The sequence below is a fragment of the Cryptotermes secundus genome, unplaced genomic scaffold (genome assembly GCF_002891405.2).
Source record: "Cryptotermes secundus unplaced genomic scaffold, Csec_1.0 scaffold236, whole genome shotgun sequence".
Taxonomy (NCBI): Eukaryota; Metazoa; Arthropoda; class Insecta; order Blattodea; family Kalotermitidae; genus Cryptotermes; species Cryptotermes secundus.
Genome location: NW_019738958.1, coordinates 4078 through 17215, shown reverse-complemented (window position 1 = coordinate 17215; position 13138 = coordinate 4078). Strand labels below are relative to the sequence as shown.

The 13138-nt window shown below is 37.6% G+C and overlaps 1 protein-coding gene across 1 annotated transcript in view; it reads right to left on the bottom strand.

Moving 5' to 3' along the window:
• Positions 1–12683, bottom strand: part of LOC111871403 (NADH-ubiquinone oxidoreductase 49 kDa subunit) — a gene marked incomplete at its 5' end in the record, with an annotated part of 24035 nt that extends 11352 nt beyond the window's left edge. Inside the window, 6 exon segments of the mRNA XM_023864490.2 lie at positions 2227–2356; positions 4005–4124; positions 6108–6271; positions 7438–7625; positions 9069–9270; positions 12455–12683. Of these exon segments, the coding sequence (XP_023720258.2) occupies positions 2227–2356; positions 4005–4124; positions 6108–6271; positions 7438–7625; positions 9069–9270; positions 12455–12683 (1033 nt within the window).
• Positions 12684–13138: the final 455 nt, after the last annotated feature.

Here is a 13138-nt window from a genome sequence, read left to right as displayed (position 1 = left end):
TATTCATTGAATTTAGTAGACTGCAATTACCTTTTCCGATTTCTATTAGTTAACTAACATTATTGTCTGAAAGATTAGTTTCTTTTGCAATTTCTTTTACTTGATAAACTTTACTTGCACTCTTTATCCTAAAAAATGATTCTGAACACCCATGACAACTGGAATGTGTCTGCCTTTAATGCTCTCTGCAATGAGTCGCGTCAGCTTGTCCTTGCCTCGAGGATTAAGATGCAAACCATGGACAGTATGTTCGCTCCTCAATATTGAAGAGACATCAGTCGCATCAATGTGGGCTGCGCCAACCTCCACAAGCGAACGCTCAAGCCGAAGATTAATCTTTTAAGATAACTAAGAAAAACATGTTTCGGAAACTGGATCCATTTCCGCCCTCAGGTGAGGGAAAACACCTATTCTGTTGGGTCCCTTAGAAAGAGCTAGCCTCAATCACTGGACCCTCACCTGAGGACAGAAACAGATCCTGTTTCCGAAACGTCGTGTTTTTCTTAGTTATCTTAAAACCAGGACAGTGGATAAAGTCCAAAAACCCAATATCTCTCCAATTATCAATAGAACCTCCGTCGAGTGTAACAATATATATTCTTGTCACCATTTTCTCACATTTGCCTTACATGTTTCGGCTCACAAAGAGCCATCATCAGAGGCATCCACAACAAAAACATGGAAACACTTGCACTGCTCAACAATCATAATATACAGTTTTTTGTGGAAGATGTTACACGTATCGGAGCGTAAAACACAACAACATCCAGTACCCCGAGTGCGGGTATCCCATTTGCATTTAAAAATTTAAAAAATCACCCACAAAGTGGGTCGTTAATGTTAAAATTAAAGTTAANACACACACCCCCCACCACGTCACGATACACATAGCTTTAAATAACATCGACGTGGCCTCTCCACTGCACTACACAATACACTACGCGTCGGACACAGCCGACCACAAGGTAAGGCCAGCATCAAATATTATTTAATATTCAACGTTAAATATATTATAATAGATAAAACCTAACGTAATACAATATCTTTGCAGCCCACGCAACCTCGTGCTGACGCCTCCCCCATTGGGACTATCCACTAAGAGGAACCTGAATATTTTACTTGGACGGTTTTAACTTTAATTTTAACATTAACGACCCGCTTTGTGGGTGAATTTTTAAATGCAAGTGGGATACCCGCACTCGGGGTACTGGATGTTGTTGTGTTTTACGCTCCGATACGTGTAACATCTTCCACAAAAAACTGTATATTGTGATTGTTGAGCAGTGCAAGTGTTTCCATGTTTTTGTTGTGGATGCCTCTGATGATGGCTCTTTGTGAGCCGAAACATGTAAGGCAAATGTGAGAAAATGGTGACAAGAATATATATTGTTACACTCGACGGAGGTTCTATTGATAATTGGTGATTGATAGTGTAACGGACCAAAATGAAACAATTCCCAATATCTCTGTGTATTACTACTCTTCTTTTCACATACAGCCTCTTGTAAGTTAATTACGACATTATTTTTGTTGTACTATAATTGACAATTTCAGACAACTTAAAGTCTTTGATATGTCCTCATGCATTATACTTATTTACAAATGTTTAATGTGGGTTATGTATATTTGGTTTTAATATCACATACAATTTTGATATTGTAAATAATCATATTTAGATTTACTATTAGTAATCAGGTTTGTAGACCATTATTTTGCCGTTTAATGTGGTATAAGCATGAGTTCAGTCTTTGAAAAGACCAACTGTTATTTCCCTCATCCAAGAATTGTAATTGGTGACGATCACTCAGTTAGGGGAAAGTCCTTGGAGGTCATGAAAATGTACACCCCTTTCATATAGAGATATTATAAATATTTCAGTAATTGAGATGATAATGTAAATTTTAAATTAACAAGTGACTGCCTCTGATTTCACTACTACTGTGAGCTACAGCAGTGTACATAGCAACTTGCAAATAAACCCCAAACATTCTATTCAGCGCTCCTTTACTTATTTTGTGAACATCATCCACATTTCTTCAACAGTGTAAACCTAAAACCTGTATTACCCATCTACCTCGGGTCTATCTTAGACATTAACTGTTATAATGCCAGCTGCACACAAAATGCACAATAGCAACAGCAAACATTTAAGCCTCAAGCGACATCTGAACATATAGCCTGAGAAACCACACTCCCAACACAATTAATATCAATCCTCAGTCATACCTTCATCTCAGAACGTGAAGGAGGTGTTATCTTCATGTCATCAGTTTTGATCTCTCCTGGTGGCATTTTGTTCAAACACTGTTCAATAATTCTCAAAGACTGTCGCATCTCCTCTACACGACACAGGTACCTGAAACAATATTCATGGGCATCCCTCATATTTTTAACTTACTTTCCTTATTCAGTACAGAAGACAGGCTTACTGTGCAGTTCAGTGAGGTACTGAAACCGAACCACAGTTGGAAATTGCAATCCTAACAGTCTTCAGAAATTTAGGAACAAAAAAGTTCTGGCCTATTTCAATAGTAAAAAGAGGTAAACTTGCCCATGTGCTTAACCAATTATGCACTAAGCTATGAAGGCATATGGGGGAGTGGATGTATCAATCCACATTTTCTTGACCTCAGCACTAGTTGAAGGTGAGTGGTCAGCTTCACACTCCGGCCACTTTACCCCTGGGGAAAGAGCCCCCAGTACCCATTGGATAGAAGGGTGGGTGGACCGCAGAGCCAGTCTGGACAACCTGAAGAAAAAAGTCTTGATCCTATAGGGTCTCAAATGCTGACCCCTCAGTTGTCCAGCCCATAACCAGTCACTATACCAAATATGCTAACCTGGCTCCCCCATTTCAATATTGCACATGTAAATAAGGCAAATGACACAAAACACAATGAAACAATCTACACTTCACTCACTACAACTAGAAACATGAGAACTGTTACAAAACTTTATATGAGTGAGAACAGAGTAGGACTGCATGCGTACCATGGTCTGTCCTACTACTGTAGGGGGGGGAGAAAAAAATTTCAGTTCACTATGTGGTAAGCATTGTGAATATGACATATTCCACATCCTACAGTAATTCTGACTAACTTTGGATCCATGGAATGCAAGACAATGTAATGTAATAAATGACCTATCACAAAAATATTTTTAAGGTTTAAGTTGCAGTGACTTGTTGCTCCATAGTAAGTAAACATATCTGATCAGTAATGTGTCAGTAATTTGATCAAGATTGGTCTAGAAAACCGAAATTAACGGCCGTGGGGATTCGTTGTGCTGACCACGCGACACCCTTTATCAGCAAAAAGTTGGCACTAAACTGCCCCGACAAGCGGCGGTCACTCGGTCGGTATAGTTCGCTTGCGAACTAAAATCACGGAGTTTAATTTCAGGAAGATGCCTCCAGTTATCTCCAAGTGAAAAGGAAAACACTGCAGAGTCAAAACCAACAAATAATATACACTGTGTTAACATTTAGGAAATGAGAATTAGTCCAGGGCCCTTGTGTATCTCAACAGAAAAAAGCTTAGGTGAGAGCATCAGAAGCAACATGTATATTGCATAACAGCACAAGGAAAAAAAATGAAAAAGTAGGATACAGGACTCTAGGGGCATCAAAGAAATATTGCACCCTTCAGGTGTATGCATAAATAACATTTTGTTGACCTAAACAAGTCCATATGAAGAGGTTGACCAGAAGAGTTGTTAGGCTTGTGCAGGACAAATATATCTAAGCATATTATATGCATAGGCACTGCTGTTGCTGTTCTTCCTTACAACCTTCAACTAGGAATGGTATTGAGGGGAGCATTGTTCTGTTTGTTGTCATCTTATAAACTGTAAAATAATGTAAGCACAAACCAGCAAGATTATTTATACTATACTCAATGTTCATACTTACAGAGCAAACAAATCCCATTATATCCCACAAGAGTAGTATTTTAGAACTAATTTATATGAAAAAAAAAAATTAAGGTCCAATTCCCCAACCATACCTGTCGTAACAGTCTCCTTTCGTACCAATAGGAACATCAAACTCAACTTCATCATAGGCATCATAAGGCTGTGCTTTACGTAAATCCCACTTGATGCCAGAACCACGTAACATGACTCCACTGCAACAAGACAGCAGTATGTAACCATAGTCCAAATTTACAAAAATGGACCAAATGGGGTATGAATATACATACAAATTCTCTACCTTTACTTTGGTCATGATGCAAACAGATCTACTGCTTCATGAAGTGTTCTAGCTTCCAGGATATAATGCCACGTAGTCCACTGAAAGTCAACCAACATTTTTGAAGAACATGTCCCCTCCATCTTCATGATCAGAGAAGAAGCTAGGTAAGAAGCTGACCTACTAAGCTCAGGAACATCAACGCAAAGGGGCCACAGTTCCCTTGGCTTATTCTCCAACCCTGAAGAAAGAGATGACATCTTCCTCCAAAACAGTGATTGACTATGTGTACCCAGAGACTACACACCACTGCTGTGAGAACTTCAAACCATGCTTACTGATGCTTTATTTTTGATAATCTGAAGAAACTAGGCTGAAATGTTGTATAATGCAGACCAGAGTTTCTCAAACTTTGTGACACTGTGACCTTCTAATATATAAACATACATGACCCCACCCCACCACTGCTGATTAGTGAAAGGTGCAGTTGTGTACATTGCTACAGATCCCTATTAGTCTGTAGGGAAGCAGCAGGACCCTAAATAGCTTTAGAGCCTCTCTACATCTACAATAAAATACAGAATATTTATGTATAGACATGACAATATTTGTAAAATGTTTTTCCGGCTGCAGGTAAGAGGTCCTAAAGGAAAGTGCCCGGACTGTTATTGCAACTGCCTCAGTGAAAGAAAATGAGAGGGGAGGTCAAAGTCACATTTCCTCAAGCCTACTGCATCAGTCTGCCACGTGACACTGCACTATATACTCACACTGTTTTACACGAGTGCTTTTCCACAGAATATTTATGTACGGTCATGACAATATTCGCAAATTATTTTGCTGGGTTGCAACCCACAATATGAGAACCTCTGATCTAGCCCATATTATTCGCCACATCCACAAAGAATTACAGCTCTATTCTGTGCAGCACACTAAGCTCTGCAAAAAAGACCACAGTATTCAACACATGAAAACACTTGGTTCTTACTGGCCCCAGTCTCCTACATATTAAGTTCCCAGTGCAGCGAAACAATAAAAAAAAAAAATGCTGGGTGATGAAGTACAACTTAAGGGGAATGTAAACATCAATATTTTGAGACTAGACAGAGTAACTGTTAATATAATCTAACATTAGAGAACACAACGAAAGCAGATGAAATGAACATAACTTTGCTGTACGAGTACAGATCACATGAAGGACACAAAATTGACATGTGTGAGTCCTAGAACCTATAGTTATGTGACAGTAACTATCTTGAATAACAAGACAACACAGGATGCCATGAACAAACACAGGACGACAGCAAGAATCACCTTCTCAAGAGAGACGGGCGGCACAAGTTTAGCACCCGTCAGGAAAGACAATAGGAGAAGGGACACAAATCTATTTGGTTTATAAATTTTAACTTATATAACAAAGTTTTAAAAACTTTAAAAATTTTAATATACCAAGAAAGCTGTAGTTGTGGAAAAGTTGGATTTTGTATATAGTGTGCATTACAAACAATGTATGTATATGTATTTTAACACTCAAAACACCCATTGTGATAGTAGTTTCAAAAAAAATATCGATGTCCCTATGATGATGGTCTATAGGGACCAAAACATGTAAGAGTGCTAAGTTTTCAAGTAGTAAAAACTTCAATAGTCACACTGGACACAGTGGTTTTGTCTTTGTAACAAAAAACAATTTATGAAACTGCAGAGCACATTTCTCTGCATGGGCACACTAGTAAGATGCTAATACTTTAAGAAATCATTAACCAAAATGTAATTTTGGAAAGTGTTAGCAATTCTCAGCCAAGTTTATTACTACAATATGTACAATCTAACAAAGTTTCTATTGGAATTATTCCAAAATACTGTTCCTTCAGTACATCACACTTTGCACTGACAACATGAGCAATGGCATGCTGACCTGAAGCCATAATTGAGAGCATCCACAGCAGACACAACACCAATATCAGCAGTACGCTGGATCCAAATTCTGTTTGCTGTCAGAAGATCCTCCACTTCATCCAAACGCTCTCCAAACTTGCTGCTGAACTCATATATGTCATCCAGCAGTCCAAGTGGCAAATCCTGCACCAGAACATAAGACTAACTACTAACCACTACCAGTGGTGACTGAATTTAGTAAAAATCTTATATGTATCCTTCTGGGATAAAAATTCACTTACATACCGTTATACAACATTTACACATAATTACAGCTAATCCTCAAATAACCAACTTAACAGAATGATCTTTGTTGTGTGTTCACTAGGTCATTTAACGATACTGTGTTAACAGCAGGGGTTATACACAGCTGAAAGAGAAATGGGAAGCATGTTAATGTTTCCTAAATTCAGATATACCAGTTACATTAATAAGACATATTAGTTTGTGACAATATAACAACACAATGATCCATCATACTAATTTTTACTTCAGATAACATATCACAGACTAAATACTCTCTTCTTCCTCACATGAAAGAACATACTCTACTGGACCTGACTGATACAGCCAGTCCCTACCTCTGGACACCAGTTTCAGATCAACCATACAATTCACTATGAAAATGGAAATTAATAATATTCTTCATTTCTTGGACATCTTGGTCATGAAGAGGGGTTCTACTTAGTCCATGAATATGTACAGGAAACTTACACACATAATATGTTCATGTACATTTCGAACCTCTTCACCCTCAGAATGTGTAAAGAGATGTTTACAGCTTGGTCAACAGAGCCAAGGTCATATGTAAGGATAGAAAGACTTTAACATGGAAATTAATACATAAAACATGATCTGGTATTGCATGTTCAGTTTTCTTATGACACTGGCAGATGTTAGTGGTAAAACAGATAAACCAGAACACAGATACAATCTGAAGAATGGTCTGCTGGAAAAATCAAAATCAGCCCAACATGCATACCAAGGGGGTGACCAAATCTGTTGAAAAAGAAGCTACAGTTTTATAGACTAAAACTAACAATGTCTACAGGAAGTAAAAGGAATCAGCCCACATGTCTCTGGTAGTCCATCTGATTGGTTAACCAAGCACGGATATCTCTATGCACTCTAATAAAACGTATCAAAGAACAGGAAGACACTTATCAGATTCCCTACACTGGAAGTATCTTATCACTTCTGAATATGTACATCATGATATTCCTTTAAGAGCACAAATTGTATAACAAAAATGTTGTAGCCTCAACACATACCCAAATGTCCCACTCACTTCTGCAGCAGACAAGACATACCTGGCTTACACCGCCTGGACGAATATATGCAGCATGCATTCTGGCTCCAGATACTCGCTCATAAAACTCCATCATCTTCTCACGCTCCTCAAACAGCCAAAAGAACGGTGTCAGTGCACCAATATCCAACGCATGAGTGCCAATAGCCATAATGTGGTTCAAAATTCGAGTTATCTCAGCAAACAGTGCTGTAACAGTGTCATGGTTATACATTATCATCATTTGCATTCACATTTTGTAAACAGAGACTTACTTTAAATTTGCAAGTAACTACCATTTTCACCTATACACTTTATGGATCTCAACTTTTCACATTCCATAACAGAGATTTTAATGCTCGTATACTGATTTGTGGTTTATTTATTTACAATGCCGGCATTCAAATAATAAGTTCATTAATGACCAGTAAATTGGTAGGGATATGGGAGGAAAGGGTCCTTACATGATTTGAGGTAAGAACCCAGCATCTGTGTGGTGGGACCAACAAAATTCATTAAAAATCTCAGAACAGCTGGCATCAAAGTCAGATTTAGTTCTTGTAAGTACTATGTATCATATACTTGCATCCAAACTAACTTAGAAAGACCTGACTTTCAAATTAAATGATATAAAGATTATTCATTTTTCACAATGTATACACCATGGGTGTGGAAAAAGCTAATATTCTTTCCTTTAATGGTACCATGTACCTTACCATACTGAACCTATATGATGCAATGTTAAAAAAAAAGTATTACATATCGTTTCTATATCTGACTAAGAAAATCATTTTTACACAGTTAAGTCACACTTCCCCTTGGAATCTGCTGCCAATCTGTTTGGTTTTCTGAGACACAACAGCCTTCACTGTTTTACTAAACATGTACATGAGCAAACTCTATTGGGTTCTTGTTCAAAGGTTGCTTCTTACTATAGCACAACCTTAGGATAATGATAATTCACACAATTCATGAAATGCTTATTTAACAAGTATGTGTAATATTTTATGATGGCAGAAATACATAATCTTGAAGCCCAACTTCTAATCCCATACATTACTGCATGGCACCAGGGTTTGAGAAAATAACATAGGCACTACACTACCTCTCAAAATTGCTGACTGCTCACTGCAAAGAATTTGAATGAAATCAGTGTTACGCTTCATGTGGTCCCTTCTAAAATCCCTTAAACACCCTGCACAGGAAACCAGTGTTTGAAATTTCAGATTTTGAAACTCTTTTTGAAAAGATCTTCAAGTAAATGTGAACACTTTGTGGCAATGCCAAGAATGCACAACAAAATGGCCCATTTCTGGTATCTGCTGTGATCTTGGTGGGTTTTCTTCAATATGTTGACCTATGGGCTTTAGAAGACTGCAATGCAGCTGCAAATATATGTGGAATGAGCTGGCAATGAGGAGCCTGTCTCTCCTCCTCTGACTGACCTAATGATTTGAGGTAGGCACTTAAATATCTTTCCTGTAGGAGGTATGAAATAATTCTGTAGAGCAAACCCAAAGACCAGTGAAGCACTGACACTGTTCAACTTAGTAAGAAGACTGACTGTATCATCCTACACAATTTATGAGTTACTTTACAGTATCAATAAAATGGTTACTCTTGGCAGCACTGAAGTGAAAGAGCAACTCTCACTTCTAATGTACTTGGCCCTCTTTGGAATATCAATGTTGAGAAGTTTCTCTACAGCCAATGAGTAGCACTGTTCATTGCACATCATTGATACATAGTCCAGACGATCAAAATATGGTAATGCCTGTGTGTATGTCTTGTACTCAATCAGCTTCTCTGTGCCTCGGTGCAGAAGGCCAATATGAGGATCAGACCTCATCACAGTCTGAAATAAAGTAAAACAAATTAAGTTTAAAGCTTTAATTATGATGGTGTCACATAGAGCTTGCAAATGTTTTGGGCCATCATTCAGGTTTATCTGAACCATTTTATTTCTGAAACAAGTTTTTCTTCTGTCCTCAGTTTAAAGACTGCTATTTAAGAAAGGTCATAAATCAAACATTTCCAACTATAGGCCTATATCACTTTCAACTTCATTCTCTCAGGTATTAGAAAAAGTTATGAGCATTCAATTGACTGAGCACTTAAATAACAATAACATTTTAGTGGAAGAACAATTTGGTTTTAGAACAAAATCTTCAACAGATGAGGCTATATACAAGTTAGTTAATGAAATCTGTAAGACCTTAAACAGCAGAAACTTAATAGGAGGCATTTTTTGTGACCTCAAAAGGGCCTTCAATTGTGTTAATCGTGAGGTTCTGTTGTCAAAATCGGAGTTCTATGGGATAAAAGGTAAAGCTAAGCTATGGCTTGAATCGTATTTCAGAAATAGATATCAAAGGGTTTTAATTACAACTATAAATCTTAATCTCAATGAATTTTTGACATGGGGCAAAATTAGACATGGTGTCCCGCAAGGTTCGATTCTGGGTCCACTGTTATTTCTCATATATAAACGATTTACCCAAAACTATAAATGATAAAGCTATATCTGCATTATTTGCAGACAATACTAGTTCGTTAGTTAAAAGTTCAAACTATGATGATCTGTGTAAATATAAACAATGCTTTTCACAGTATAACTGAATGGTTCAAATAAACCAACTTTCTATCAATTTTAACAGAACCCATTACATTCAATTTACAGCAAGAAACAATAATCATAAACCTGAAATAAAAATTGTATATGATAAAAAACAAATTACATCTATATCCAATATTAAATTTCTAGGAATATTCATTGATGATAAAATGGGCAGGAAATACCACACTGAATATATTAGTTCAAAACTAACTGCAGTCTGCTACAGAATAAGATCGCTTAAAACATACACGTCCATAAATACCTTAAAAATGGTTTATTACTCTTATTTTAATTCTATTATTAATTATGGTTTACCATTTTGGGGTAACTCACCCCAAAGTATAAAAAATTTTAGAATGCAAAAGAATATAATTAGAATTATGTTGGGATGCAGAAGGAGGGATTCGTGCAGAAACTTATTTAGAAAATTAGAAATCTTACCTCTGGCATCTCAGTACATACTATCTCTTATGGTCTTTGTGATAAAAAACTGAAACAAATTCATACTAAATTCAGAGAATCATAGAATATATACCAGAGAGCAAAATAATCTCCATCAGCCTCTTGTAAATTTGAGTAAATACCAAAAGGGAGTTCACTGTTTAGGAACAAAGGTCTATAATAATCTACCACAACATATTAAGGATATATCAAGTGACACTAAGAGTTTTGAGGTACAAATGAAACAATTTTTACAATTACATTCTTTTTATTCTTTACAGGAATATTTTGGTTATAAATCTTTTTAAGATGCGAGTAGCTGTCTTGCTTTACAATTAAAAGAAGACAAGATTGTCAGTCTGTGTTCTGGTTTTTAGTTGCTTATTTTAGATATACACAATCTTTATATCACTGTATACTAGTCTTTATTTCAATTTATCATACTATTGAGCCATGTATTGGTTCCGGTATGACATCATGGGCTTCCAGCCCCTTGAGCGAGGTCCCTAAACTTATCCCCCACCCCCTCCCCATGCGAGACTGGGTCACGTGGTGTTGCCCTCTCCCCTCCTTTCTACCCCTGGGAGCCTTGCTTGGAAGTTAATTCAAGTTCGGAGGACAGTTCTGGTTATGGATCTATAGGGCCTTGCTTGCGGCGCCGAGCCAGCTGGAGCGACTGTCAAATTCCTTTTCGGCTGGGAGTCCAAAATTGGTTTCAGCAAGTAGTGGGCTGGTTCGCGGCCGACGAGATCGCCCGCAGTCGCCCGTCGTTGGGTTTGTAGTACGGCAGCGACTCGTACCAGTTTACTTAAACCTGTTTTTATAATTTATATTGTGTATTTGGTTTAGACTCAGCCTGTTGCCCAGCTATAAAGTAGTAGTTATGTTTTCATGCAACCAAGGCAAATTGTTGCGCCAGTAAATATGGGCCATTCTGCCCGAGTTAGATGCCGCTGTGTGCGAGCATGTAGATGTGCAATTAGTTGAGTTGTTCTGTTTAATTTCTTGGGCTCGTGCGCTGTAACGACGATGAATTCTTGTCTTTGGTTATGTGTTAGTTGTGTTTATTAAATTCTGTTATTTATTATATTGATTGCCATCATTTGTAACTAGATTTACCTCGCTGCTAGCTTGGATCCCTTACTCAAACTTAAGGAGTGTACGAGCACAGCACGAGAGCCATATGACGAAGCACCGTTTTCCCCTCCGATTGAGGAAGGGTAGACGGAACCAAAAGGTGCCAGAGAGTGACGGTGCTGTGGTAGCAGACCGTAAGACGGTACAAGTGGTAGCAGAGCATAGACAGCACACTATTAATGTATGTTATACAAAACTCATTAATGACATTGTGTTTTAACTACTGAATTTTTAATTAATAGACTTGTATAAAACTGTACAAATTGTATAAGGTTTGCCATTGCTTTTACTACTAAAATTATCTTATTTATTATATTGTATATGTTTGTCAGTATTTTATTACAAATGTGTATGCTACCGAATGACAACTGTAATTCTTAGTTGTAACTGTAACTAGGATGAACTCCACATCCCCATGAGAATGTATTCTCGACAGGATTTATGGAAGGTGAATAAATGAAATGAAAAAAAATAGGAGTTTGTGAGTAGTTCCACTGGATAGGTGCAAGAGTAGAATTTCTCTCCTGTCCTCTTCACTTGAAAACAGACTTTCCAGGATGTAGAGGTTTCAATACACTCAGGCAATAGACAGCATCCAAAATATCAGTGAAACAAGGTCACAAGGCCATTAACGTTCAGATCAGGGATTTAAATTTACCAAGCTGGGTTGGCCAGAGGCATAGAGTTCATACTAATTCTGGTCAATCAGTGTCCATCATATGGATTCCCTGATTAAATGAGGAAAGGCACACATAATGTTATAATACATCTATGAGGAATAACATTTATGAGACCCTTCAACAAAGAAAATATACATAATCCTGAAATATACAGGTGTTTCTACCTCTCCATCGAGTTCCAGGACAAGTCGCAAGACACCATGTGCAGCTGGATGCTGAGGGCCAAAGTTAAGGGTCAAATTGCGAACTTTCTTCTCAACTGGAGCAAGCTTGTGGTTCCATGATGGCATCTTCCACAGGGAAGACCTCTCATCTGGATACATTACTGGACCTTCAAACTGCTTCGAAAATTCATAATCTGGAAACCACTTCTTAGCTCCCCTTTGCTGAGAACTGAAACATCACATGCACATTGCAGCTGTGTGTGTAGCACTCCTGCTCCATGTATGGGAAATTACAGGTTCAAATCTTGATATGGGGACTGGCTCTCCTGAATGAGGTCCTTTCTGGTATTTCCCAGTCCCTCCAAGCAAATGCTGGAAGAGTAACTCCTCCATCCAGTCTTCCAATTGATTATTCACTATTCATCCTACTATTCAGGGCATCATGGCCTCGGCTAACAGCATTGTTAAATAAGCCACAAATAAGCAAATACCACATTACAGAATTTGAATTATAATTTATTTATATTCCATAGATCCTTTGAAGGACTAACCCAATGATGTAAAATATGTCACAATATAAAATAATGCCCCATACAAACACAAATTTTTGCCTTTCCATCAACGATTTCCCTTTTAAACAGATCATCTGAGCAAATTAAAATACAATATTTAAAACAAGAAGAT